Here is a 24,527-nt window from a genome sequence, read left to right on the forward strand (position 1 = left end):
GGTGGGAGAGGGTTTCTCATGGGTCTAGGGTTTCATCTGCATCAAAATGTCACAAATTCATGCAATCAAATTCAAGTCACCGTTTTAATTATTAATGTTGTGATACGAGAAAATATGCGTTATGTTAATTCAATTATTTGTTTTAGTTACATCCTGGTGTTTGGTGGCGTTTGATGAATGTAGTCATTGTCTAAAATAGATAGTTTCAAATAGATGTATCGTATATAATCAAGGGATTAGCACGTTTTTACTCCCCACCCCCCCCCCCCCCCCCCCCCCACACACACACACACACACACACACACACACACACACACACACACACACACACAAAAACTAAAACTTGACGATTTGCCCTAGCATTGAGCAAGGTGCCTTGCACCTGGTATAAATAAGTGAAAAGTGAAAACGAGTTTTTCTACCAGGTGGAAGCAGATGTCGCAAGGTGACATCTTGCGACCTTGCTTCCACCTTGCCCCTTGCTCCCAAGGTGCCAGCTTGCTCCTTATAATAATAATAACAACAACAACAATAATAATAATTCATCCGTCTCATTCCAATAGTCTCCATTTGACTTTCAAAATCTTTTTTGCTCAACTTTTACTTGAAATTTATTTATTTGTCTTATATATTATTTGTTTTTTGAAAATTATATCAATCAAAACACATTTAAACGTCAACTTATTCATATAAATTTCATCAAATAATATATAACACAAACAAAATATTTCGAATTAAAGTCGAGCAAAAAAGACTTTGAAAGTCAAATGAGGGCTATTGGAATGAGACAGTCGGAGTAATAATATATGGCTACTCTGTATTATTATTATTATTATTATTATTATTATTATTATTATTATTATTATTATTATTATTATTATTATTATTATTATTATTATTATTATATTATTATATTATTTTAATTAATTATATTATATTATTGCGTTTGAAGGGCCCATGGGCTAACTTTCGTAACGGAACTGGGCTTCAGATCATTCTATACTTTTTTATATAGTCCACGGTCAACTTCAAATTAACACTTTCAAGCTAAACAACACATGTGGAGACGTGGCGTGTTGTTATTGGTCTAAACAAGTGAGCCTTTCTCTCATTGGTTAGATCCACGTAGCAAACAACTCAATTTTCTAATCGCATTTCAATTTTCAATAACTCAATAACTATAAACTCGGTCTTTGCCGCGAATCGAGATTTTGCTTCCACACCGTTTCTGATCTTCATCGCCATCTCCAATTTAGGATTCGGAACCCTAATTTGTAATCGGAGTGTGTTTAATGGCGCATTATAGATCGAAATTGTTCGTTCTAATCTATTTATCAGTTTTTCTGATCGTTAGTGCAGCGTAAGTGTCAATTTCATTCCTATTTCATGTTTAAGGCTCTTAATTTTGTATTTGTATATATTTTGTTGTTATATATTTATATTTATATTATAATTCAATTTTTTCCGTACAGTAAGAGTTATTATGATATACTTCAAGTTCCGAAAGGAGCTTCAGACGACCAGATCAAGCGGTCGTATCGAAAACTGGCGTTAAAATATCATCCAGATAAGAATCAAGGAAATGAAGATGCTAATAAAAAGTTTGCTGAGATTAACAATGGTAATATATGATTTAGCTTTGTAAATTGTGTGTATAACCGAATAATTGATAATTTGAGAGGTGTAATAAGTTAATGTGTGTGTTTTTATGTATTTTTCAGCTTATGAAGTGTTGTCAAACAGTGAGAAGAGGAGTATTTATGATAGATATGGTGAAGATGGGTTGAAACAGCATGCTGCTGGTGGCGGAGGAGGTGGAGGAATGGATATAAACGACATCTTCAACACGTAAGATTTTGATTTTAGGCCTCACTATATTCTGGTTATTTCACTTCTTAAGCAAAATTTATGGTTTTTACACTGGCTTATTAGATCACTGAAGATAATTTAAGATAACTATATACTTTTAAGTGATAGAAGGAGTTTTCTGATTTTCATGGTAATGAAATCAAATATCAAGTATATGAGACTACGCAGACTTCATTATAAAGTAACTTCCGTATCTAGCAGAACTAGCATAAATGTTGCTAACTTTAAGCTGGCTAATAGATGGATACAAAATTTCCCAGCCTAGTATCATGTGAATACATATGGTTTATTTTGATGAATTAGTGATGCAAAATGGTCTTTGATACATAGATTGCTTTTGGACATTACATCTTTTGGCTGTATGTTCATGATTAGACTGAATGTGATATATACTTTTTCTTTGTTATGCTTTTTGTATATCAAGTATTGTTATTGTTATAAATATTTTCAAGCTCTAATTTTTCTATTGTGACATATCTTGTCTTGCATATGTTGCATCTAATTTTTCTATTGTAACATTTCTTACCAAAGTTGGGCCTCATCTCATTATATGATTATATAGTCCAGGCTCAACTCTAATTTACACTTCTATGCTGAACATCAAATGTCGAGACGTGGTGTGTCCTTATTGGTTTAAAAAGTGGAACTTCTCTCTCATTGGTCAAATCCATGTCCCAGAACAATCAGATTTTCAAGTGGCGTATATCTATATTTATACATCATAATCTCCATTTTTGCCATGAATCGAAATTTTGATTCCAATCCGTTTTTTATCTTCACATTGCTCATGAATCCACGTCTGCATTGCTTGCAAATTTGCAATGATACAGATTCTGTTTTTAGGAAATTCATTCTTAGGTGTCAAATAAATACGTCTTTGTAGTCTTGGGTTTTTTTAGGAGATGCCACATCGTATCTTATACGCTTCAGTAAGCGAGTAATTTTCCGTGGCATTTTAGATTTCTTCATTTGAGACCATACAACTGCTTTATGGCTTTACAGAAGATAACATTATTGCTGATTGTGCATTCATATAGGATTCTAATCGTTGTTATCTTCCTTTTTATTTTTTTTTTGTAACTTTATTTACTATGCCATATAGGTTTTTTAAATATTCCTTTTGTTAGAAAATCACACTTTTTGGGTATATGTATATCTGGGTGCGTTTTTTGACCGCTTGAAGCATTTTGCAGGTTTTTTGGTGGTGGTGGTGGTAGAGGACAAGAAGAGGAGGAGAGAGTTGTGAAAGGTGATGATGTCATCGTTGACTTGGATGCAACATTGGAGGATTTGTACATGGGAGGATCACTTAAGGTAGGAAACTTTATTCAAGGAATTAGAAAATCATTACTCTATTATTCATCTAAATAAAATGTATAGATTTAATCAAGAGGGAAGTAGATTTTATGAGGGAAGGTGGGAAGTATTTTTATTTTTTATTTTTTTTATTTTTAAATTTTTTCACAAATATTAAGATTATGAACATTTAAAAAAGACACTTAGTGATGAATGTTATTATTTTGATCAGAAAATGCTCGAAAAATAACATTCATGTATGATAACCAAAATTAATGAAAAAATGAATAATGACTAATGAAAAACACTGTTTATGGTTTAGAAATTAGGGTTTAAGGTTTAGATTTAGTTTTTAACACGAACGATTTAGAGTTTAGGGTTTAGCGTTTAGTGTTTTGGGTTTAGTCTAAACTCAAAACACTAAACCCTAAACTCTGAATCGGGCTAAATTTTGAAAAAAACTTCACAGTAGGTGAAAAAAAAAACGCTCGAAGAATAACATTCATCACTATGAATAACATTTATCGATAAATGTTATTTCTTCGAGCATTTGCTGGTCAAAATAATAACGTTCATCACAAAGTGTCTTTTTAAATGTACATATTTCACCTGATCTTAATATTTGTGGAAAAAAAGAAGAAAAAAAATTTACTTCCCCCTTTCCTCCTAAAATCTGCTTCCCCCTTGATGAAGACCCAAAAAAAATGTAAAAAATACTAATATAGGGAACAGATTAGCTAGAGTATTTAGGTCTTCGTTACAAGTTATTATGTTATGTAACTGATACTTTTTTTTTTGGGTACATTAATGTTAAAATTTAATCAGGTTTGGAGGGAGAAGAATATATTAAAACCCGCTCCTGGAAAGAGAAGCTGCAACTGTCGAGACAAGGTTTATCACAGGCAAATTGGTCCCGGGATGTTCCAACAGATGACAGAACAGGTATATTGTCATTTGCGATATGCCTTCGTATGAACGTCTTTTATTTATACTAATACAATAACCTATGCATGTGTTTTTTTTTTTTTTTTTTTTTTTATGTTATCCAGGTCTGTGAGCAGTGTCCTAATGTAAAGTATGAAAGGGAAGGGAACTTTATTACTGTCGATATTGAGAAAGGAATGCAAGATGGTCAAGTAAGCTAAGCTGCTAATTATCTTTAATTCTTTTACCATTGATATTGACAGTTCAAAAAGGACTGTAACGATTGTAACCGTTTTTTTAACCCAGGAAGTGGTCTTTTATGAAGAGGGTGAACCAATTATAGATGGTGAACCTGGAGATCTCAAGGTTAGTTTGTTATTATTGATTAATAACTTAATATTATAGTAAATCATTTGGAAACATAATTAACATCTGATGTTTAATCTCAAATTGTGTTCAGTTCCGCATTCGCACAGCACCACATGACAGGTTTAGAAGAGAAGGCAATAATCTTCACACAACTGCCACTATTACTTTGGTAATTTTTCTCTTACAGTTACTGATTTTGTAATATTGCTTTTTTATTTGCCTATGTGTGTTAAAAACAATACGTTGTGTTTTTAGGCGCAAGCACTTGTTGGGTTCGAGAAGACCATTACACACCTTGATGAACACCCACTCCAAATTGGCTCAAAGGTAGTACATAGTTTATCCTTTATATTTATTGTTATTATTATATAATTTGTATCCGTACGTGTAACTTACGTATGAGCTTGTTTGTGCAAATTAGGGAATTACAAAACCTAAAGAGGTGCGGAAGTTCAAAGGTGAAGGGATGCCGTTACATTTTAGCAATAAGAAAGGCGATTTGTATGTTACATTTGAAGTCCTTTTCCCTACGTCACTAACAGACGAACAGAAGTCCAAGATCAAAGCCATTCTTGGTTAGTAGGATACATGTATAATATTATTCACACCTTGTAAAATCAGGAGGCTGCTATAGATTCATTGTTTAGGATGGCCCATATATTTTTCTTTAAAATTTTGATAAATAGATTTGTTGGCCTTTACATTGAGTAACAGCGTTTGCGCACGAACTGTCGATTCCACCATGTAACAAACGAGTTTGTTTGTTTTGTTTCCTAACTTTTTATGCTATTATTGATTGATAACTGTTTTATACTATAATTTTTTACTTTAAAAATATGGTTCATCTTAGTAATAAGGACATAGTTCATTGGTTGATTGAATGAATTTTTCATTAGTTTTAGATGGTGTACATAGTACATTCAATTAAAAATATTCGCCCTCAATGAATAACTTGAATAAGTCCTGATAATTAAGAAAATGTTGCACCGATATCCCACCTCCCAATCCTTCATCGAAAACTTGGCTGAATTCTCAACGCAAATCATTTCGCCGAGTGTTTCCTCAATCACCAAATTCATGTCCTTAGCCTTCTTAGCATTACATTTTAAACTTTGATAAAAATATTTTGAAGGCAAACGAGTTTTATAACACGAAAAAGATCTTGAAAGTTATAATTGGTGAGAACCTATAATGCTATAGAAGTCCCAGTCTATAAAAACTAAACACGAAAGTCGAAAGATGTTGCAAAGACGGCAACACGATATGTACATTATCACGAAATACTTAGAAAACTTTAAAACTTTGATAATTACCGTTCTAATTGATTGCAGTTCGGACATTCTTCTCGTTCTTAAAATTACTCATCTTCTTGGATTCATTGTTAGGAATCTTACTCACAAATCCATTGACAACTAAACTATGTTGAAGTAAATTGAAACAAGTAGTTAGTAGTTACTAGTTCTTTTAGATTGCATGCTTAAAAAATAATTATCCACCTTACTATTTACATTTTTCCTAAAATAATTATTCACTTGCAAATCATAATCACTAATTATCATTAAACTCTTCAATAAGTAACTCAGTGCTCCATATGTATAAGTAAATGAAATCAGTGCTCCATATGTATAAGTAAATGAAAGCGGCATTCCCCCTTATATCTAAAATAAGTAGAATCATGAAATTCTCTCCGAGAGCTGCTGAACTAACGACTCTATTAGAAAGTAGAATTAACAACTTTTACACGAATTTTAAAGTGGATGAGATTGGTGAAGCGACCCGTCCAAATCCACCTGGACGAACACAATAACATCTGGTACCGTCGCGATGAACTGACGTATATATGCCATGAACGACACCATGTAATATCTTTAAAATGAGCAAATACACAGCGGAATGTTTCTTTCATACCTGAGAATAAACATGTTTTAAAAGTGTCAACCAAAAGGTTGGTGAGTTCATAGGTTTATCATAAACAATAAAATTCAGTGATTTTGATAGACCACAAGATTTAAATGTGCATGGTACAAATGGGCCTGAATCCTATACCCACGTGTAATGTACATGCGATCTCTTTTAAATACAGTACACCTTTCTCGTGTACGAAACCATATTTCATAAATCTTAGTAAACGTACACATATCTCGTGTACAAAATAACATACACATAACCTGTGTATAAAATCATTCTCTCGATACATAACTTTCGCTTTTCTTTGCTTGGCTTTCTTTGCTTGGTAACCAACCTTAACATTTAACGCGCATCATAAATATCCCCAAAATAAACAGAACTTTCAGTCTGTAATAATATATAAACCTCGAAGTACTAAACACCACGCCCACTAGCTCTTCTGTCTAGTGAACATTCTGGGTGGGAGTGTTAAACCAGGTAGCTACCTTTAGGATTCGCGTGAATTAGGGGTCATACCCGTTTCCTAATTCTTAGGTTACCAAGCTATAATAATCAGGGGAAAATATTCACATCAATTAGTGGCAATTATAACGTCCAACTAATTCAATAATAATCAACAGAACTTCTTGTTAGACTTATTTATTACTCCTACATTAATGTGTCCTAACCTATTAATAATAAGTCACCATCTTTTTGATATGGTGAGATCACAAGATATCATTATTAATAACAAGTCACCATCTTATTGATATGGTGAGATTACATGTTGTCTTTTATGATCATACTTAAATACCATAATGAATGCACTTAACTAATCTTGATGGGAGATATTAAGTTGCATACTCTTTAATATTTGGAGTTGATCCCTCCTTGACCTCTCCTATAAATAGAGGCTCATTCTTCACCTCTAAGTACACACAACAACAACACATTACAATTACTCTAAGTCCATCACTAAAGGAGAGGATCAAGTAGAAGATCAAACATCCTAGTTGTGTTCTTATGGCTTCATCTTTCCATTCAAGTAAGCCTTACATCTTCATGTCTTAATCTTTATCTAATGAATTACATGATGAAATATTATGTTATGTATAACATGTGGTATCAGAGCAAATAAACATCATATACAATCCGAATTATGATTGATGACCATAAAGTTTATAATTTAATTTTTCTTACCAGTCATAATCAAATGTTATCAAAATTTCAGTTAACATTCGGATATTATATGATGATGATGATCCAAATATTGTAATCTTGTAATTCATCTTTTCTTTACTGCTTACTCAGTGTCATACATTATACATACTCCATTACCAAATATTGAAATACTTTACAACAAGATAACACGTGATACTCTAAAACAAAATACTATTATTCAATATTATCTGCTGGATGCATTTTACCAAACAGTTGGTATGCAATAAACATAAATATTGGTTTTAATCACAATCTTCCTCTTAAAATATGGTTGGTGATGACAGTTTTTCTAGTAACTTTTAATGAATCCGGCACATGTATGCATAAATGTGGTGGTGGTCAATAGTATTTATAGAAATATCACAGCCCATATAAAGCTAAATCTGAATTTAGGTATGATCTAGATCATCCATTATTTTTCTTATTATTTTAATCTTGATTTGATTGCATGATGTAACTAATGGAAATTTGTTCGCATGCATTATATTTTTTTTTTGCTGTTTATGGACTATTTAACTTTTTACATAATCCAAAACGTCTACTCATATTATGGATGTGAAGTAGCATTTTACAATAATAAAATATCACATCATGTAAGTATCATTAATTATAGGTACACTCAAGAACTATTGTTAGTGAATTAACTAGTGTAACTTTAAACTACTGATGATGAATTTTATTTATTTATTTTTTGGTCATGATTTAAATTTATTATAGATTGATGAATTATTATGGCTTAAGAATAGAACGCTTTAACTACCATCACCATATTATGGATAATAATGCTATTATTACATTAGAATTTATTGGTGTAATCATGATGTTTATAAATTGCACATATTTCATTTATATTGTCAAACTTAAACAGTTTGAACATTAATTATCGATACAAAACAAATTCATTAAAATTGTTTTTGTTTTATAGTTTTTCTCTGTATATAATATAGGGCATTATGAAACATGTATGTATCTTTCTTTATTTGACTACCTAATTATTGAGATTAATTGTCGGCTCAACGGAAGGCTCCTAGTTGATATAACTTTGGTGAATGAAAAGTCATATTAAGTTACGTGTGGTGTTTAAGGATTGTGGGATAGCCCAACGGTGACCCATAATTTTCAGACATCGTACGGTATTTAGCAAATTATTTATAATTAGTTTACTTATATTTCTGCCCAACGGTGATGTATTTGTAAATTAATTTTGCATTACTTAATTAAGAAGTTATAAGTGTATTGTTGATGGAACCAACGAGAAGTCAATGATTTCACAACTTCTTCAATAAATTTAATTTCGTGTTGTGATTAAATTTATTATACCAACTTTTGCCCTATAGTTGGTGTTATTATTGTTATTATTATTATGTCACTAATATTGTCTAATTTTATAAATTTGATTTATTGATGTACCATGAAAATTATTTTAGTCCTTAATAATAATGGGCATAATGATGAGCATAATATTAATGACCGTTACATTTCAGCTTTAACACCCACTGCTATTGCAAACTGTATTCCTCGCATAGAACACTTGAACGGAACTAATTTTGCATCGTGGAAAGATCAAATTAAGATTTCCCTCGGCATAACTGATTTGTATTATGCTTTAAGATTTGATCAACCTGCACCTCTTACCGACGAAAGTACGGTTGAACAAAAGAGGACTTATGATATATGGGAAAGATCAAATCGCATGTCCCTAATGATAATGAAGAATTCTATATCGCCCGCTATTCGAGGAGCCATTCCTGACTCCGAAAATGCTAAAGAATTCTTAGAATTTGTCGAGGAACAATTTAAGGGCTCATCTAAATCTCATGCGAGTACCCTTATTCTTAAGATGCTTACCACGAAGTATGATGGTATTAGTGGGGTACGTGAGCACATCATGATGATGAATGACATGGCCTCAAAATTAAAGGGCATGGACATGGAAATATCTGAAGGTTTCCTCGTTCACTTCATTATGACATCTCTCCCTTCTCAGTTTGGTCCTTTTAAGATCAACTATAACACTCAAAAGGAGAAATGGAAAATGAGCGAGTTGATTGCCATGTGTGTCCAAGAAGAGGAAAGGTTGAAAATTGAAAAACCCGATGTTGCTCACCTCACCACCGCTAAGACTACTCGTAAGAAAGTTTTTAAAAATAACAAAGGTTCAAAATGGGAGAAAGGAAGTTCCGCAAAAGAAAGTTCATTAAAGGCAAGTGCAAGTAAGGGCAAGGAAACTGGTCCAAAATGTAAGTTTTGCAAGAAACATGGACACATTCAAAGAGAATGCCCAAAGTTTCGAGAATGGTTAGACAAGAAAGGTCCGTATATATCCTATATTACTTACCATGAATGTTTTTCAATTAATGTTCCCTCTAATACTTGGTGGGCTGATAGTGGTGCTATGGTTCATGTTACTAACTCATTGCAGGGATTCCTTTCAAAGAAGCAGCTACAAAAGGGGGAAAGAATCATTAAGGTCGGTAACGGAGATGAGTTACATGTTGAAGCTATTGGGACTCTCTTATTAGTATTAGAGGGCGGTTTCAATTTGTACTTAAATAATACACTTTATGTTCCATTAATGACTCGGAACCTTATTTCTGTTTCTAAACTTGATCGTTTTGGTTATGATTTTAAGTTTGGGCATAATTGTTTGGAAGTGTATTTTGATTCTCATGTTGTCGGTACTGGTTCATTAGAAAATGACCTCTATAAGCTTCATTTAGATAACAACTTTGCGGAATCCCTATTGACCATGGACGTAAATATAATCACTAATGGAAAAAGGAAAAAAACTAGAAAATGAAAATTCCTCAAGATTGTGGCATAAACGTTTAGGTCACATATCGAAAGACAGAATGCAACGTCTAACTAAAGAAGGAATTCTTCCTACTCTAGATTTTTCCGATTATAGCCAATGTATTGAATGTGTTAAGGGAAAATTTGTGAAAACAAATAAGAAAGGGTCCACAAGAAGTAAAGAACTTCTTGAAATTATTCATACTGACATTTGTGGACCTTTCATCACTGATATAGGAGGACATAAGTATTTTATCACTTTCATTGATGACTATTCTCGTTATACTTATGTTTACTTGATTAAGGAAAAATCTGAATCTCTTGATGTTTTTAAAATCTATAAGGCTGAAGTTGAAAATCAACTTAAATACAAGATTAAGATTGTGAGATCGGATAGGGGTGGAGAGTATTATGGTAAACACTCTGATGTTGGACAAAGCCCCGGTCCATTTGCCTTATTTTGTCGTGAACATGGGATTATAAATCAATTTACTATGCCGGGAACACCGCAACAAAATGGTGTTTCCGAAAGACGTAATCGAACTCTTATGGATATGGTTCGAAGTATGATTTGTAATTCAAGTCTCCCAAAGTACTTATGGAGTGAGGCATTAAAAACATCCACTCATATCCTAAATAGAGTTCCTTCCAAGTCTGTCCCTAAAACACCGTTTGAAATTTGGACAGGAAGGACACCTAACTTGAACTATCTTAGGGTATGGGGTTGTCCAGCCGAGGTTAAAATTTTCAATCCTCAAATAAATAAACTCGAATCCAAAACCATTAGTTGTTATTTTATCGGATATCCTGAACGTAGTAAAGGTTATCGGTTTTATTGCCCTAATCATACTACAAGAATTGTCGAATCAAGAAATGTTGAGTTCATTGAGAATGGTGAAAATAGTGGGAGTGGGGGAAGAAATATTGAACTTGAAAAGAGTGTAAACACTCATAAGTCTGATATTCCATTACCACCGAACATGATAACCACACCATCATTAGTTCAAAATGAGGATGGTGTCCCTGTTGTTAATGAATCACAACATAATGAGTTACCACATGACACTCCTATCATCAATGAACAAACACATGATGATGAAGAAAATCATGAACCCGATACTCAACAACCATTACGAAGATCTACGAGAGCTAGAAGATCTATTAAATATGATGATTTCATAGTCTACTTAAATGAGATTGACTATGACTTAATCAAAGTTGAAGATCCTACTTCCTATAAAGAAGCCATTACGAGCAATCAATCAACTCAATGGCTTGAAGCCATGCATGACGAGTTGAAGTCGATGGAAACAAATGATGTCTGGGAACTTACAGAATTACCTAATGGTGCAAAACCTGTTGGGTGTAAGTGGGTCTATAAGACAAAACTAGACCAAAAAGGCAACATTGAACGATATAAAGCACGACTGGTTGCTAAAGGCTACACTCAAAAGGAAGGAATAGATTATAATGAAACTTTTTCTCCTGTTTCGAGAAAAGAATCATTAAGGATCATTATGGCTTTAGTAGTTCATTATGATTTGAAATTGCATCAATTGGATGTTAAAACTGCATTCCTAAACGGTAACTTGCATGAAGATGTCTATATAACACAACCCGAAGGTTTTAAGGTTCAAGGCAAGGAACACATGGTTTGTAAATTGAAAAAATCCATATATGGGTTAAAGCAAGCTTCTCGACAATGGTATCTGAAATTTCATGAAGTTATTGATAAGTTTCAGTTCAAGAAAAACACAGTGGATCAATGTATATACCTTAAGATCAGTGGGAGCAAATTTGCTATCCTGGTACTATACGTTGATGATATTCTTTTAGCATGTAATGATAAAGATATGTTGTATGAGACCAAAAGATTCCTTTCAAGCAATTTTGACATGAAGGATCTCAAGGAAGCCTCTTACGTAATTGGCATTGAAATCCACCGAGATAGGTCTCGTGGCATTTTGGGTTTGTCACAAAGGGCATATATTGAAAAAGTCCTTAAGAAATACAAAATGCATAATTGCTCACCATCAGTTGCCCCTGTTGTTAAGGGTGATCGTTTTGGCTCATTTCAATGTCCCAAAAATGATTTGGAATGCGAAGAGATGAGACTTATACCGTATGCTTCGGTTGTTGGAAGTCTTGTATACGCTCAAGTTTGTACGCGTCCCGATATCGCTTACATAACGGGCATGCTTGGACGTTATCAATCCAATCCAGGAATGGATCATTGGAAAGCAGCCAAAAAGGTTTTGCGATATCTTCAAGGAACTAAGGATTTAATGTTGACTTATCGAAGAACGGATTACCTTGAAGTCGTGAGTTACTCGGACTCCGATTTTGCCAAATGTAAGGACGATAAGAAATCCACTTCAGGGTACATTTTTATGCTTTCAGGGGGTCCTATTTCATGGAAGGTTTATAAGCAAGAATTAACCACCACTTCTACCATGATGGCTGAGTATGTTGCATGCTATCACGCTACTAGTCATGCTATTTTGCTCAAGAACTTAATTTCTGGACTCAAGGTTGTTGACTCCATATCACGACCCATTAGACTATATTGTGACAATAGTGCTGCTATTAGTTTCTCAAATAGCACTAGTTCTAGTGGAGCTGGTTTGTATCTCGACACTAAGTACTTGTACGTTCGAGAAAGAGTTGAAGAAAAGAGCATTGCCATTGAGTACGTACGAACTAATGACATGTTGGCTGATCCACTTACTAAAGGTTTACCTCCCAAGCTCTTTCTAGAGCATGTTGCCGGCATGGGATTATGTAATAACCTAGTTTAAGGATTATGTTCTTTTATATTATGTTTTATCTACATTATGTTGAAGTTTGTTATTCTCAATTTTGTGCATATTATGAGATATCATTAACAAACGATTATTAATGGATCATTATTATGAATGGTTTATGTTTGGTTACCACTTATGTTCTAATCACCATTCGAATTCATTATGGATTATGAGAATTATGAATTATGTGAATGACTAACTGTATAATTGATAGGGGTCCTGTATCGAAAAATGATACATGTGACTATATTGATTTGCGTTAGTAATTCTACCTAATGATGATTAATTATTAAATCAATTAATTGGCCAAATTTATACAAAACATTAATAGGTATACGGCCAAGTGGGAGAATGTTAGACTTATTTATTACTCCTACATTAATGTGTCCTAACCTATTAATAATAAGTCACCATCTTATTGATATGGTGAGATCACAAGATATCATTATTAATAACAAGTCACCATCTTATTGATATGGTGAGATTACATGTTGTCTTTTATGATCATACTTAAATACCATAATGAATGCACTTAACTAATCTTGATGGGAGATATTTGAAATGTCCCGTTCTTATTGATTAAAAACGTTCTATATTAATTGATTTCGTTGCGAGGTTTTTGACCTCTATATGAGACGTTTTTCAAAGACTGCATTCATTTTTAAAACAAACCATAACCTTTATTTCATAAATAAAGGTTTAAAAAGCTTTACGTAGATTATCAAATAATGATAATCTAAAATATCCTGTTTACACACGACCATTATATAATGGTTTACAATACAAATATGTTACATCGAAATCAGTTTCTTGAATGCAGTTTTTACACAATATCATACAAACATGGACTCCAAATCTTGTCCTTATTTTAGTATGCAACAGCGGAAGCTCTTAGTATTCACCTGAGAATAAACATGCTTTAAACGTCAACAAAAATGTTGGTGAGTTATAGGTTTAACCTATATATATCAAATCGTAACAATAGACCACAAGATTTCATATTTCAATACACATCCCATACATAGAGATAAAAATCATTCATATGGTGAACACCTGGTAACCGACAATAACAAGATGCATATATAAGAATATCCCCATCATTCCGGGACACCCTTCGGATATGATATAAATTTCGAAGTACTAAAGCATCCGGTACTTTGGATGGAGTTTGTTAGGCCCAATAGATCTATCTTTAGGATTCGCGTCAATTAGGGTGTCTGTTCCCTAATTCTTAGATTACCAGACTTAATAGAAAGGGGCATATTCGATTTCAATAATTCAACCATAGAATGTAGTTTCACGTACTTGTGTCTATTTTGTAAATCATTTATAAAACCTGCATGTATTCTCATCCCAAAAATATTAGATTTTAAAAGTGGGACTATAACTCACTTTCACAGATTTTTACTTCGTCGAATTGCATTAAGGGTTTTCCTTTTTCTCGTATAATGCGAATTGCATTTTTGTAACAAACGATCTCTGCTTTCACTTCTTTCAACCAGTCCATACCGATTATCACATCAAAACTCCCTAACTCTACTGGTATCAAATCAATCTTAAATGTTTCGCTAACCAGTTTAATTTCTCGATTCCGACATATATTATCTGCTGAAATTAATTTACCATTTGCTAATTCGAGTAAAAATTTACTATCCAAAGGTGTCAATGGACAACTTAATTTAGCACAAAAATCTCTACTCATATAGCTTCTATCCGCACCCGAATCAAATAAAACGTAAGCAGATTTATTGTCAATAAGAAACGTACCCGTAACAAGCTCCGGGTCTTCCTGTGCCTCTGCCGCATTAATATTGAAAACTCTTCCACGACCTTGTCCATTCGTGTTCTCCTGGTTCGGGCAATTTCTAATAATGTGGCCCGGTTTTCCACATTTATAACAAACTACATTGGCATAACTTGCTCCGACACTACTTGCTCCGCCATTACTCATTCCGACACCATTTGTTCCTTTCGTTCTATTAACCCCTGGTCCGTAGACCTCACACTTCGCCGCGCTATGACCATTTCTTTTACACTTGTTGCAAAATTTGGTGCAGAACCCCGAGTGATTCTTTTCACACCTTTGGCATAGCTGCTTCTGATTGTTGTTGTTGTTGCGGTTATTATTGTTGTTGGGATGATTGTTGTAGTTGCTGTTGTTATTATTGTTGTTGTTGTTGGGCCGTTTGTTGTAGTTGCGATTGATGGGATAATTGTTGCGATTATTGTTGTAATTGCTGTTGTTGTTGTATTGGTAATTCTTATCACCGTTTTCCTCCCACTTTCTTTTGACTTGCTTCACATTGGCCTCTTCAGCAGTCTGTTCTTTAATTCTTTCTTCAATCTGGTTCACGAGTTTGTGAGCCATTCTACATGCCTGTTGTATGGAGGCGGGCTCGTGTGAACTTATATCTTCTTGGATTCTTTCCGGTAATCCTTTCACAAACGCGTCGATCTTCTCTTCCTCATCTTCGAATGCTCCCGGACACAATAGGCACAATTCTGTGAATCGTCTTTCGTACGTGGTAATATCAAATCCCTGGGTTCGTAACCCTCTAAGTTCTGTCTTGAGCTTATTGACCTCGGTTCTGGGACGGTACTTCTCGTTCATCAAGTGCTTGAATGCTGACCACGGTAGTGCGTACGCATCGTCTTGTCCCACTTGCTCTAGATAGGTATTCCACCATGTTAACGCAGAACCTGTGAAGGTATGCGTAGCGTACTTTACTTTGTCCTCTTCAGTACACTTACTTATGGCAAACACCGATTCGACCTTCTCGGTCCACCGTTTCAATCCGATCGGTCCTTCGGTTCCATCAAATTCCAAAGGTTTGCAGGCAGTGAATTCTTTGTAGGTGCATCCTACACGATTTCCTGTACTGCTAGATCCAAGGTTATTGTTGGTATGTAGCGCAGCCTGTACTGCGGCTATGTTTGAAGCTAGAAAAGTACGGAATTCCTCTTCATTCATATTCACGGTGTGTCGAGTAGTCGGTGCCATTTCCTTCAAAATAGTTAAATGGAATAAGTTAATCATACAGAATATTAAGAGTAGTTAATAGTATTTCGTAGCATAATATGAACTCATTTATAAAAGCTTTTTCTTCATATTAGCGTTTTATAAGTTTAAATTCGGGTAGTACCTACCCGTTAAGTTCATACTTAGTAGCTAATATACAATTCAACTACTACGATTCTATATGAAAAACTGGTTATAATAATATTTCGCGTTCAAACTTTTACACAATATTTTACAAACTTACAATACCGCTTATTTTACATATAGAATGAAATATAGCACACAATAAATTTGATACAAGATGGTTGTGAAGATAATTCTAGCTAGTACACAAGTCGTTCAGCAAAGGCAATAAAGACACGTAATTCATACGTCCAGAAACAAGTCATGCATTCTGGTTTTACTAGGATTACTTCCCATCCTTGGTCTTGTGGAACATAACCGTTATGGTCGTTGATAAGACATCGTGTTGTAACGTCGTCAAAGGGACGAGGGTTACGTAATGTCCAACAGTCCCGTAACAATCTAAAAACCTCATTTCTTACCCCAATTACCGACTCCGTCACTTGTGGGAACGTTTTGTTTAATAGTTGTAGGCCGATGTTCTTGTTCTCACTTTGGTGAGAAGCGAACATTACTAATCCGTAAGCATAACATGCTTCTTTATGTTGCATGTTAGCCGCTTTTTCTAAATCACGAAGTCCAATATTCGGATATATTGAGTCAAAATAATTTCTTAACCCGTTGCGTAAAATAGCATTTGGGTTCCCCGCAATATATGCGTCAAAGTAAACACATCGTAACTTATGGGTTTCCCAATGTGATATCCCCCATCTTTCAAACGAAAGTCTCTTATAAACCAAGACATTCTTGGAACGTTCTTCGAATGTCTTACAAACTGATCTCGCCTTAAATAGTTGTGCCGAGGAATTCTGGCCGACTCTAGACATGATTTCATCAATCATGTCTCTGGGTAGGTCTCTTAAAATGTTGGGTAGTCTATCCATTTTGTGTTTTTAAACTGTAAAATAGACAAGAGTTAGATTCATAAAAAAATACTTATTAATACAAGCAATTTTTACATATATCATAAAGCATAAGAACACTATATTACATATATTACACCACACGAATACAACTATCTTATTCCGACTCGCTCGTTTCTTCTTCTTCAGTTTTGGTTCGTTTTTCCAAGTTTCTAGGGATATATGATGTTCCCCTAATACGAGCCGTCGTTGTCCACATTGGTTTAGAAAAACCTGGTGGTTTAGAGGTTCCCGGGTCATTGTTACAACTTAAGGACTTCGGGGGTTGACGATACATATAAAGTTCATCGGGGTTGGAATTAGATTTCTCTATTTTTATGCCCTTTCCCTTATTATTTTCTTTTGCCTTTTTAAATTCAGTTGGGGTAATTTCTATAACATCATTGGAATTCTCGTCGGAATCCGATTCATCGGAGAATTGGTAATCCTCCCAATATTTTGCTTCCTTGGCGGAAACACCATTGACCATAATTAACCTTGGTCGGTTGGTTGAGGATTTTCTTTTACTTAACCGTTTTATTATTTCCCCCACCGGTTCTATTTCTTCATCCGGTTCCGATTCTTCTTCCGGTTCCGATTCTTCTTCCGGTTCCGACTCTTCTTCCGGTTCCTCTTCGGGAACTTGTGAATCAGTCCACGAATCATTCCAATTTACATTTGACTCTTCATTATTATTAGGTGAGTCAATGGGACTTGTTCTAGAGGTAGACATCTATCACATAATATCAAACGCGTTAAGAGATTAATATATCACATAATATTCACATGTTAAAAATATATAGTTTCCAACAAAATTTGTTAAGCAATCATTTTTCGAGTAAACACGGTCGAAGTCCAGACTCACTAATGCATCCTAACAAACTAGATAAGACACACTAATGCAAAATTCTGGTTCTCTAAGACCAACGCTCGGATACCAACTGTCATAACCCGTCCTTAACCATAAGAACGCGTTAGATAACGTATGATTTCATTGCGAGGTATTGACCTCTATATGAGACATTTTTGAAAGAAAACTGCATATATTATACATTACAAACCATAACCATTATTTTTGTTACAAGCTTAAGACAATAAAAAGAAGATTAACGTTTAGCGATAATCTTCGACTTACAAACTTTACAAATGATGACAACAACACGGTTTCTAGCATATTTTACAATGCAACATCTCGGATATGCAGTTTTATTTTTGACACAAACATGCGTACGCAAGATCCTGGTTAGATCCAACATGATACAGCGGAAGCTTTAGAAATCACCTGAGAATAGACATGTTTTAAAAAGGTCAACATAAAGTTGGTGAGATATAGGTTTAATGCCGGCAGCAATATATATATATAGACCACAAGATTTCGTATATAAACAGTTTAATAAAAGTATTCTAAGTGGTTGAGCACTCGGTAACCATACTTAACATTTTCACGTCGCATATTCCCTTTAATATGAAATCTTACTACACCGTACCAAGTGTAGTCACAAAACGAAGTACTGTGCAACCGTTGAATACTGGTCGTCCAGTCCGGTTGGGGTTGTCAGGCCCGATAGATCTATCAACAGGATTCGCGTTTACAATACCGCTGTAAATATTAGTTACCAAGCTACAGGGAAGTATGCCAGTGGTACAACTCAACGTAGAATATATTTTTCAGTTACTTGTGTCCATAGCGTAAAACATAAAGTACATGTATTCTCATCCCGAAATATTTAGAGTTTAAAAGTGGGACTATATACTCACTTTTGTCTTGATGATATAAATAATTTGACTCGGTCTTCCGGTTGATATCACGAACCTATCCATATATAATATATCAATATGTTTTCATTTTAAACAAACGTTATATATATATACTTGTTATACTTTTAATACTTTGAATATTTCCTTAGTCCGAAGTTAGCAGTCCGAGGTTAGCAATTCAATTTTTAATGGTTCATTTTTAGATGTTTAATATACCCGCAATGAATAAATACAACCCCCAACGAAATAAATAAAACTCCCGTAAAACCCCATCATAAATGTATTGGTCGAGATTAATCTTGACCCATGGTACCGGTGTTGTCAAATGACGTGTTGCGTACAATCATGGGATCTTATGATTAATCTTCTCGTGTTGCTTACGGGTGATCCTGAACCATATGAAATTGAATTATGAGTACATATATATAAAATATCATGTTATCTTAGAAGTATGTGATTTTATGTAAATTTTTCCAATGAATCCCGAAGTCATTTAAGCCTTGGATAACCAATTTTGTTTCGGTCATAGTTTCTTCGTTACAAGTCCGTTTTCGTTGATTCAACTTGCCATCTCCTTGGATCGAGTCCCTCTTTAAGACTATGAACTGTAAATACCTTAGTTTGTATTCAAAATCACACGGCATAGGTCAAACTTTAGTGAAACTTATGAAGTTAATCATTTTCGTTACAACAAAATCATTTAATGACCATTTTTCTAAAAATACCTATACTTTGAAAAACCAAGTTTTACCTTGTTAAATTAGCATATACATAAGTTATATTACAGGTCTTGAAGTATTTTAAAAGTTAAGTTAGAAGGATCTATTTAGTTTGCAAACAAGTTTGAAAACATTCAAACTATGTTCTTGTTGTTAAACTTGTATACCACAAAATATGATAGCTATATATATATGAATCGAATAAGGTTATGAACATATATTCTACCTCAAGTTCCTTGGATGAAGTTGCTGTAAAAGAGAAGTAAGAAGCTAGAATCAAAAGGGTGATAGAAGTGGATGAAAGATTGGAAGTAAGTTGGTGTTCTTGGAGGGTTTTCTTGAAGTGTTTTTGTATGGTTTTCTTATGGTGTTTTAGTATGGTTTTTGAAGCTAGATCTTCAAGGTTATGAGCTGAGGTGGTTAAGGTGTTTTAGGGTTCATAAGTATGTGTGTGTTTTGGCTAGATACTTGGAGTAAAATGAATCAAAAATGGGTTACTCCTAACCCTTTAAAAAAACGTGAATGGGGGAGTATGGAGACAAAATTTCAAGTGATAATTTTATGTATCTAGTCCTAATTGCTTCCAAGTTCAATTACCTAGCCCTCATGGCATGAATAATGGCTGGTTAGGTGGTGATTTTGATGTGTATTTACTATTAGTAAATACGTATAGAAGCTTGGTATGATACGAGTACAAATACTCTAGGTATACGTATAGAAATTTTGTGAAAAATGGAATGAGGATTCAAATATAGCTATCTTTTGTGAATACACTTATATGATTTTATGTATTTAAGTTCTTAAAAGTGATTAAATACATTACTTATACGATATATGTATAAACATTATAAGTCTTAAGTATTTATGTCAAATAACGTTACGTATAGTTATCGTTTTGAAAACTTAAGTTAGTAGTTTCAAAATACACATATAACTTGTTGTTATTAATACAAAATGAGATATTAAAACATTTATTAATCATGTTAAATATGTATATATACATTTATATACACAAACGTACAATTATCATATATTGTATAGTTCGTGATATCATCGGTCAAACTAGACGGTCAAACGTTGTGTAAAACTCTTTTCGGAAATATAGATCTCGACAATTTGGATTGCTTATCATGTTGGCAAGGTTTAATTTATGTAAATATTAATCTTATAAGTATAGAATGATCGAAAAAGTGCGGGTCGTTACATTACCTCCCCGTTAAATAAATTTCGTCCCGAAATTTTAAAATTGTACCTATTTTGCGTCATCGAGAAACAAGTGTGGATACTTTTGCTTCATCTGATCCTCTCGTTCCCAAGTAAACTCGGGACCTCTTCTAGCATTCCAACGAACCTTAACAATCGGTATATTGCTCTGTTTGAGCTGTTTAACTTCACGGTCCATGATTTCGATTGGTTCTTCGACGAATTGTAGTTTCTCGTCGACATGGATTTCCTCAAGAGGAATGGTGAGGTCTTCCTTTGCAAGACACTTCTTAAGGTTTGAGACGTGAAAGGTATTATGTACTCCGGCGAGTTGTTGTGGTAACTCGAGTCGATAAGCTACCGGTCCAATGCGTTCGATGATCTTAAACGGGCCTACGTATCTTGGGTTCAGTTTACCCCTTTTGCCGAAACGTATTACACCTTTCCAAGGTGACACCTTTAGCATAACCATGTCCCCGACCTGAAACTTTAATGGTTTCCTTCGGACATCGGCGTAGCTCTTTTGGCGACTGCGGGCTGTTTTTAATCTCTCCTTGATTTGCACTATCTTCTCAGTCGTTTCATGTATGATCTCGGGACCAGTTAATTGTCGATCTCCTACTTCATTCCAACAGATAGGAGATCTACACTTCCTTCCATACAATGCTTCGAATGGCGCAGCTCCAATGCTCGCATGATAACTATTATTATACGAGAATTCTGCTAACGGTAGATATTTATCCCAACCGTTTCCAAAATCGATCACACATGCCCTGAGCATGTCTTCAAGAGTCTGAATTGTTCTTTCACTCTGCCCGTCGGTCTGCGGATGATATGCGGTACTCATATCCAAACGAGTTCCTAATGCCTCCTGTAGTGATTGCCAAAACTTTGAGGTAAATCTACTATCACGATCGGATATAATGGAAATAGGTATCCCATGCCTTGAAACAACTTCCTTTATATACAATCGTAATAGTTTCTCCATTCTATCCGTTTCCTTTATAGGCAAGAAATGTGCAGACTTGGTGAGACGATCAACAATCACCCAAATGGTGTCGTATCCCCAGGCAGTCTTTGGTAACTTCGTGATGAAATCCATGGTAATACCATCCCATTTCCATTCTGGGATTTCTGGTTGTTGAAGTAACCCTGACGGCTTCTGGTGTTCTGCTTTGACCTTAGAACAAGTTAAACACTCCCCAACATATGTTGCAACGTCTATCTTCAAATTAGGCCACCAATAATGCGTCTTAAGATCTTGGTACATCTTTCCAACTCCAGGATGTATCGAATATCTTGTCTTATGTGCCTCGTTCAATATCAACTTCCTTAATCCACCCAACTTCGGTACCCAAATACGATTTGCAAAATATCGAATTCCATCTTCCCGCATAACGAGTTGCTTCTCATACTTCTTCATTATTTCATTTCCTATATTTTCTTTAGTAAGTGCTTCTCGTTGAACTTCTTTGATTTGTGAGTTGAGATTCATGCGAATTTTTATGTTCATCGCTCGTACTCGGATTGGTTCTCGTTCCTTTCTGCTTAGAGCATCGGCCACCACGTTCGCCTTCCCGGGATGATAACGAATTTCACAATCATAGTCGTTTATCAGCTCGACCCACCTACGTTGCCTCATGTTCAGCTGTTTCTGATCAAAAATATGTTGAAGGCTTTTATGATCAGTAAACACAGTGAATTTAACCCCATACAAGTAGTGTCTCCACATCTTCAATGCAAACACGACTGCTCCCAATTCTAGATCATGCGTCGTATAATTCCGCTCGTGAATCTTCAATTGTCGAGATGCAAATGCAATTACTTTCTTTCGTTGCATAAGAACACAACCAAAACCTTGTCGCGAAGCGTCACAATATATTTCAAAATCATCGTTCCCTTCAGGTAACGATAAAATAGGCGCCGTAGTTAACTTCTTCTTCAGTAATTGAAATGCGTTCTCCTGCTCCGAGGTCCATTCGTATTTCTTCCCTTTTTGCGTTAATGTTGTCAGCGGCTTAGCTATTCGGGAAAAATCTTGAATAAACCTTCTATAATAACCGGCTAAACCCAAAAATTGACGTATCTGCGTTGGTGTCTTAGGAGTCTCCCATTTTTCAATAGCTTCAGTTTTTGCTGGATCAACCTGAATTCCTTCGCTATTAACAACGTGACCAAGAAATTGCACTTCTTTCAACCAGAAAGCACACTTAGAAAATTTAGCATAAAGTTGTTCTTTTCTCAACAACTCCAGTATCAACCTTAAATGCTCTTCATGCTCTTGCTCATTCTTGGAATAGATAAGAATATCATCAATGAAAACGATAACAAACTTATCTAAATACGGACTACAAACTCGATTCATGAGGTCCATGAATACAGCTGGCGCATTCGTCAATCCAAACGGCATAACCAAAAATTCGTAATGACCATAACGTGTCCGAAAAGCAGTCTTCGGAATATCCTCTTCTTTGACGCGTAGTTGATGATAGCCCGATCTTAAGTCGATTTTTGAATAAACACATGATCCTTGCAATTGATCAAATAAGTCATCAATTCTCGGTAGTGGATACCGATTCTTGATAGTTAACTTATTTAATTCACGATAGTCTATACACATCCTAAAAGATCCATCTTTCTTCTTAACAAATAAAATTGGAGCTCCCCACGGTGAAGTACTCGGTCGTATGAATCCACGGTCCAGTAATTCTTTTAACTGACTTTGAAGTTCTTTTAACTCGGACAGTGCAAGTCTATATGGAGCACGAGCCACTGGTGCAGCTCCTGGTACTAAATCTATTTGAAATTCTACCGATCTAAATGGAGGTAATCCCGGCAACTCTTCCGGAAAAACTTCAGGAAAATCTCTTGCCACAGGCACGTCGTTGATGCACTTTTCTTTCTTTTCGACTTTATTAACATGTGCTAAAATAGCGTAACATCCCTTTTCTAAACACTTCTTGGCTTTCAAACAGCTAATGAGTTTTAGCTTTGACTTACCCTTCTCTCCATAAATCATCACCGGTATTTTATCCTTACCAGGAATACGAATTGCCTTCTTGGCACAAACAATTTCCGCTCCTATTTTGGACATCCAGTCCATGCCGACTATTACATCAAAACCTCCTAATTCCACGGGTATTAAGTCGATTTTAAACGTTTCTCCGGCTAGATTTATTTCACAATCACGACAAATTTTATCGGCTTTAATTAGCTTACCATTAGCTAACTCAATCAAGTACTTAGCATCTAGAGGTAATGATGAACAATTCAATTTAGTGTAAAAATTTATACACACGTAACTTCTATCGGCGCCAGTATCAAATAAAATAGATGCTGATAAGTTATTAATGGTAAACGTACCCGTAACAAGTTCCGGGTCTTCTCGTGCCTCTCTAGCATTAATAACAAACGCTCTTCCACGTGCAGGTCCGCCATTCTGATTCGGGCACTGGCTCTTATAGTGACCTTGTTTTCCACACCCAAAACAAGTAATGTTAGCCAAAGCAGTTCTATTTGCGTTGGTGGCAGGAGTCTTGTTACCATTTGCATTTGTAACGAGAGCCTTACAATCTTCAGCAAGATGTCCCTGTCTATTGCATTTAGTGCACAACACACTACAGTAACCAAAATGATGTTT

At 34.8% G+C, this 24,527-nt stretch overlaps 1 protein-coding gene across 1 annotated transcript; it reads left to right on the plus strand.

Moving 5' to 3' along the window:
- Positions 1-1,176: 1,176 nt before the first annotated feature.
- LOC139876970 (dnaJ protein ERDJ3B-like) lies at positions 1,177-5,230 on the plus strand. The gene is made up of 10 exons (XM_071864377.1): positions 1,177-1,360; positions 1,473-1,621; positions 1,722-1,848; positions 3,063-3,183; positions 3,991-4,107; positions 4,215-4,301; positions 4,396-4,455; positions 4,550-4,627; positions 4,714-4,785; positions 4,880-5,230. The coding sequence occupies exons 1-10, from the start codon at positions 1,293-1,295 to the stop codon at positions 5,036-5,038; spliced, it is 1,038 nt and encodes a 345-aa protein (XP_071720478.1). The 5' UTR covers positions 1,177-1,292; the 3' UTR covers positions 5,039-5,230.
- The last annotated feature ends 19,297 nt before the right edge of the window (positions 5,231-24,527 follow it).

Source organism: Rutidosis leptorrhynchoides, chromosome 11 (assembly GCF_046630445.1).
Source record: "Rutidosis leptorrhynchoides isolate AG116_Rl617_1_P2 chromosome 11, CSIRO_AGI_Rlap_v1, whole genome shotgun sequence".
NCBI classification, from domain to species: domain Eukaryota; kingdom Viridiplantae; phylum Streptophyta; class Magnoliopsida; order Asterales; family Asteraceae; genus Rutidosis; species Rutidosis leptorrhynchoides.

Bases quoted from the DNA above. Each gene is read 5' to 3' on its own strand.
- LOC139876970 (XM_071864377.1), top strand. From the start codon at position 1,293: ATGGCGCATTATAGATCGAAATTGTTCGTTCTAATCTATTTATCAGTT. The intron at 4,108-4,214 runs GTATATTGTCAT...TATGTTATCCAG, and splicing joins TCCAACAGATGACAGAACAG to GTCTGTGAGCAGTGTCCTAA. The intron at 4,302-4,395 runs GTAAGCTAAGCT...TTTTTAACCCAG, and splicing joins AAGGAATGCAAGATGGTCAA to GAAGTGGTCTTTTATGAAGA.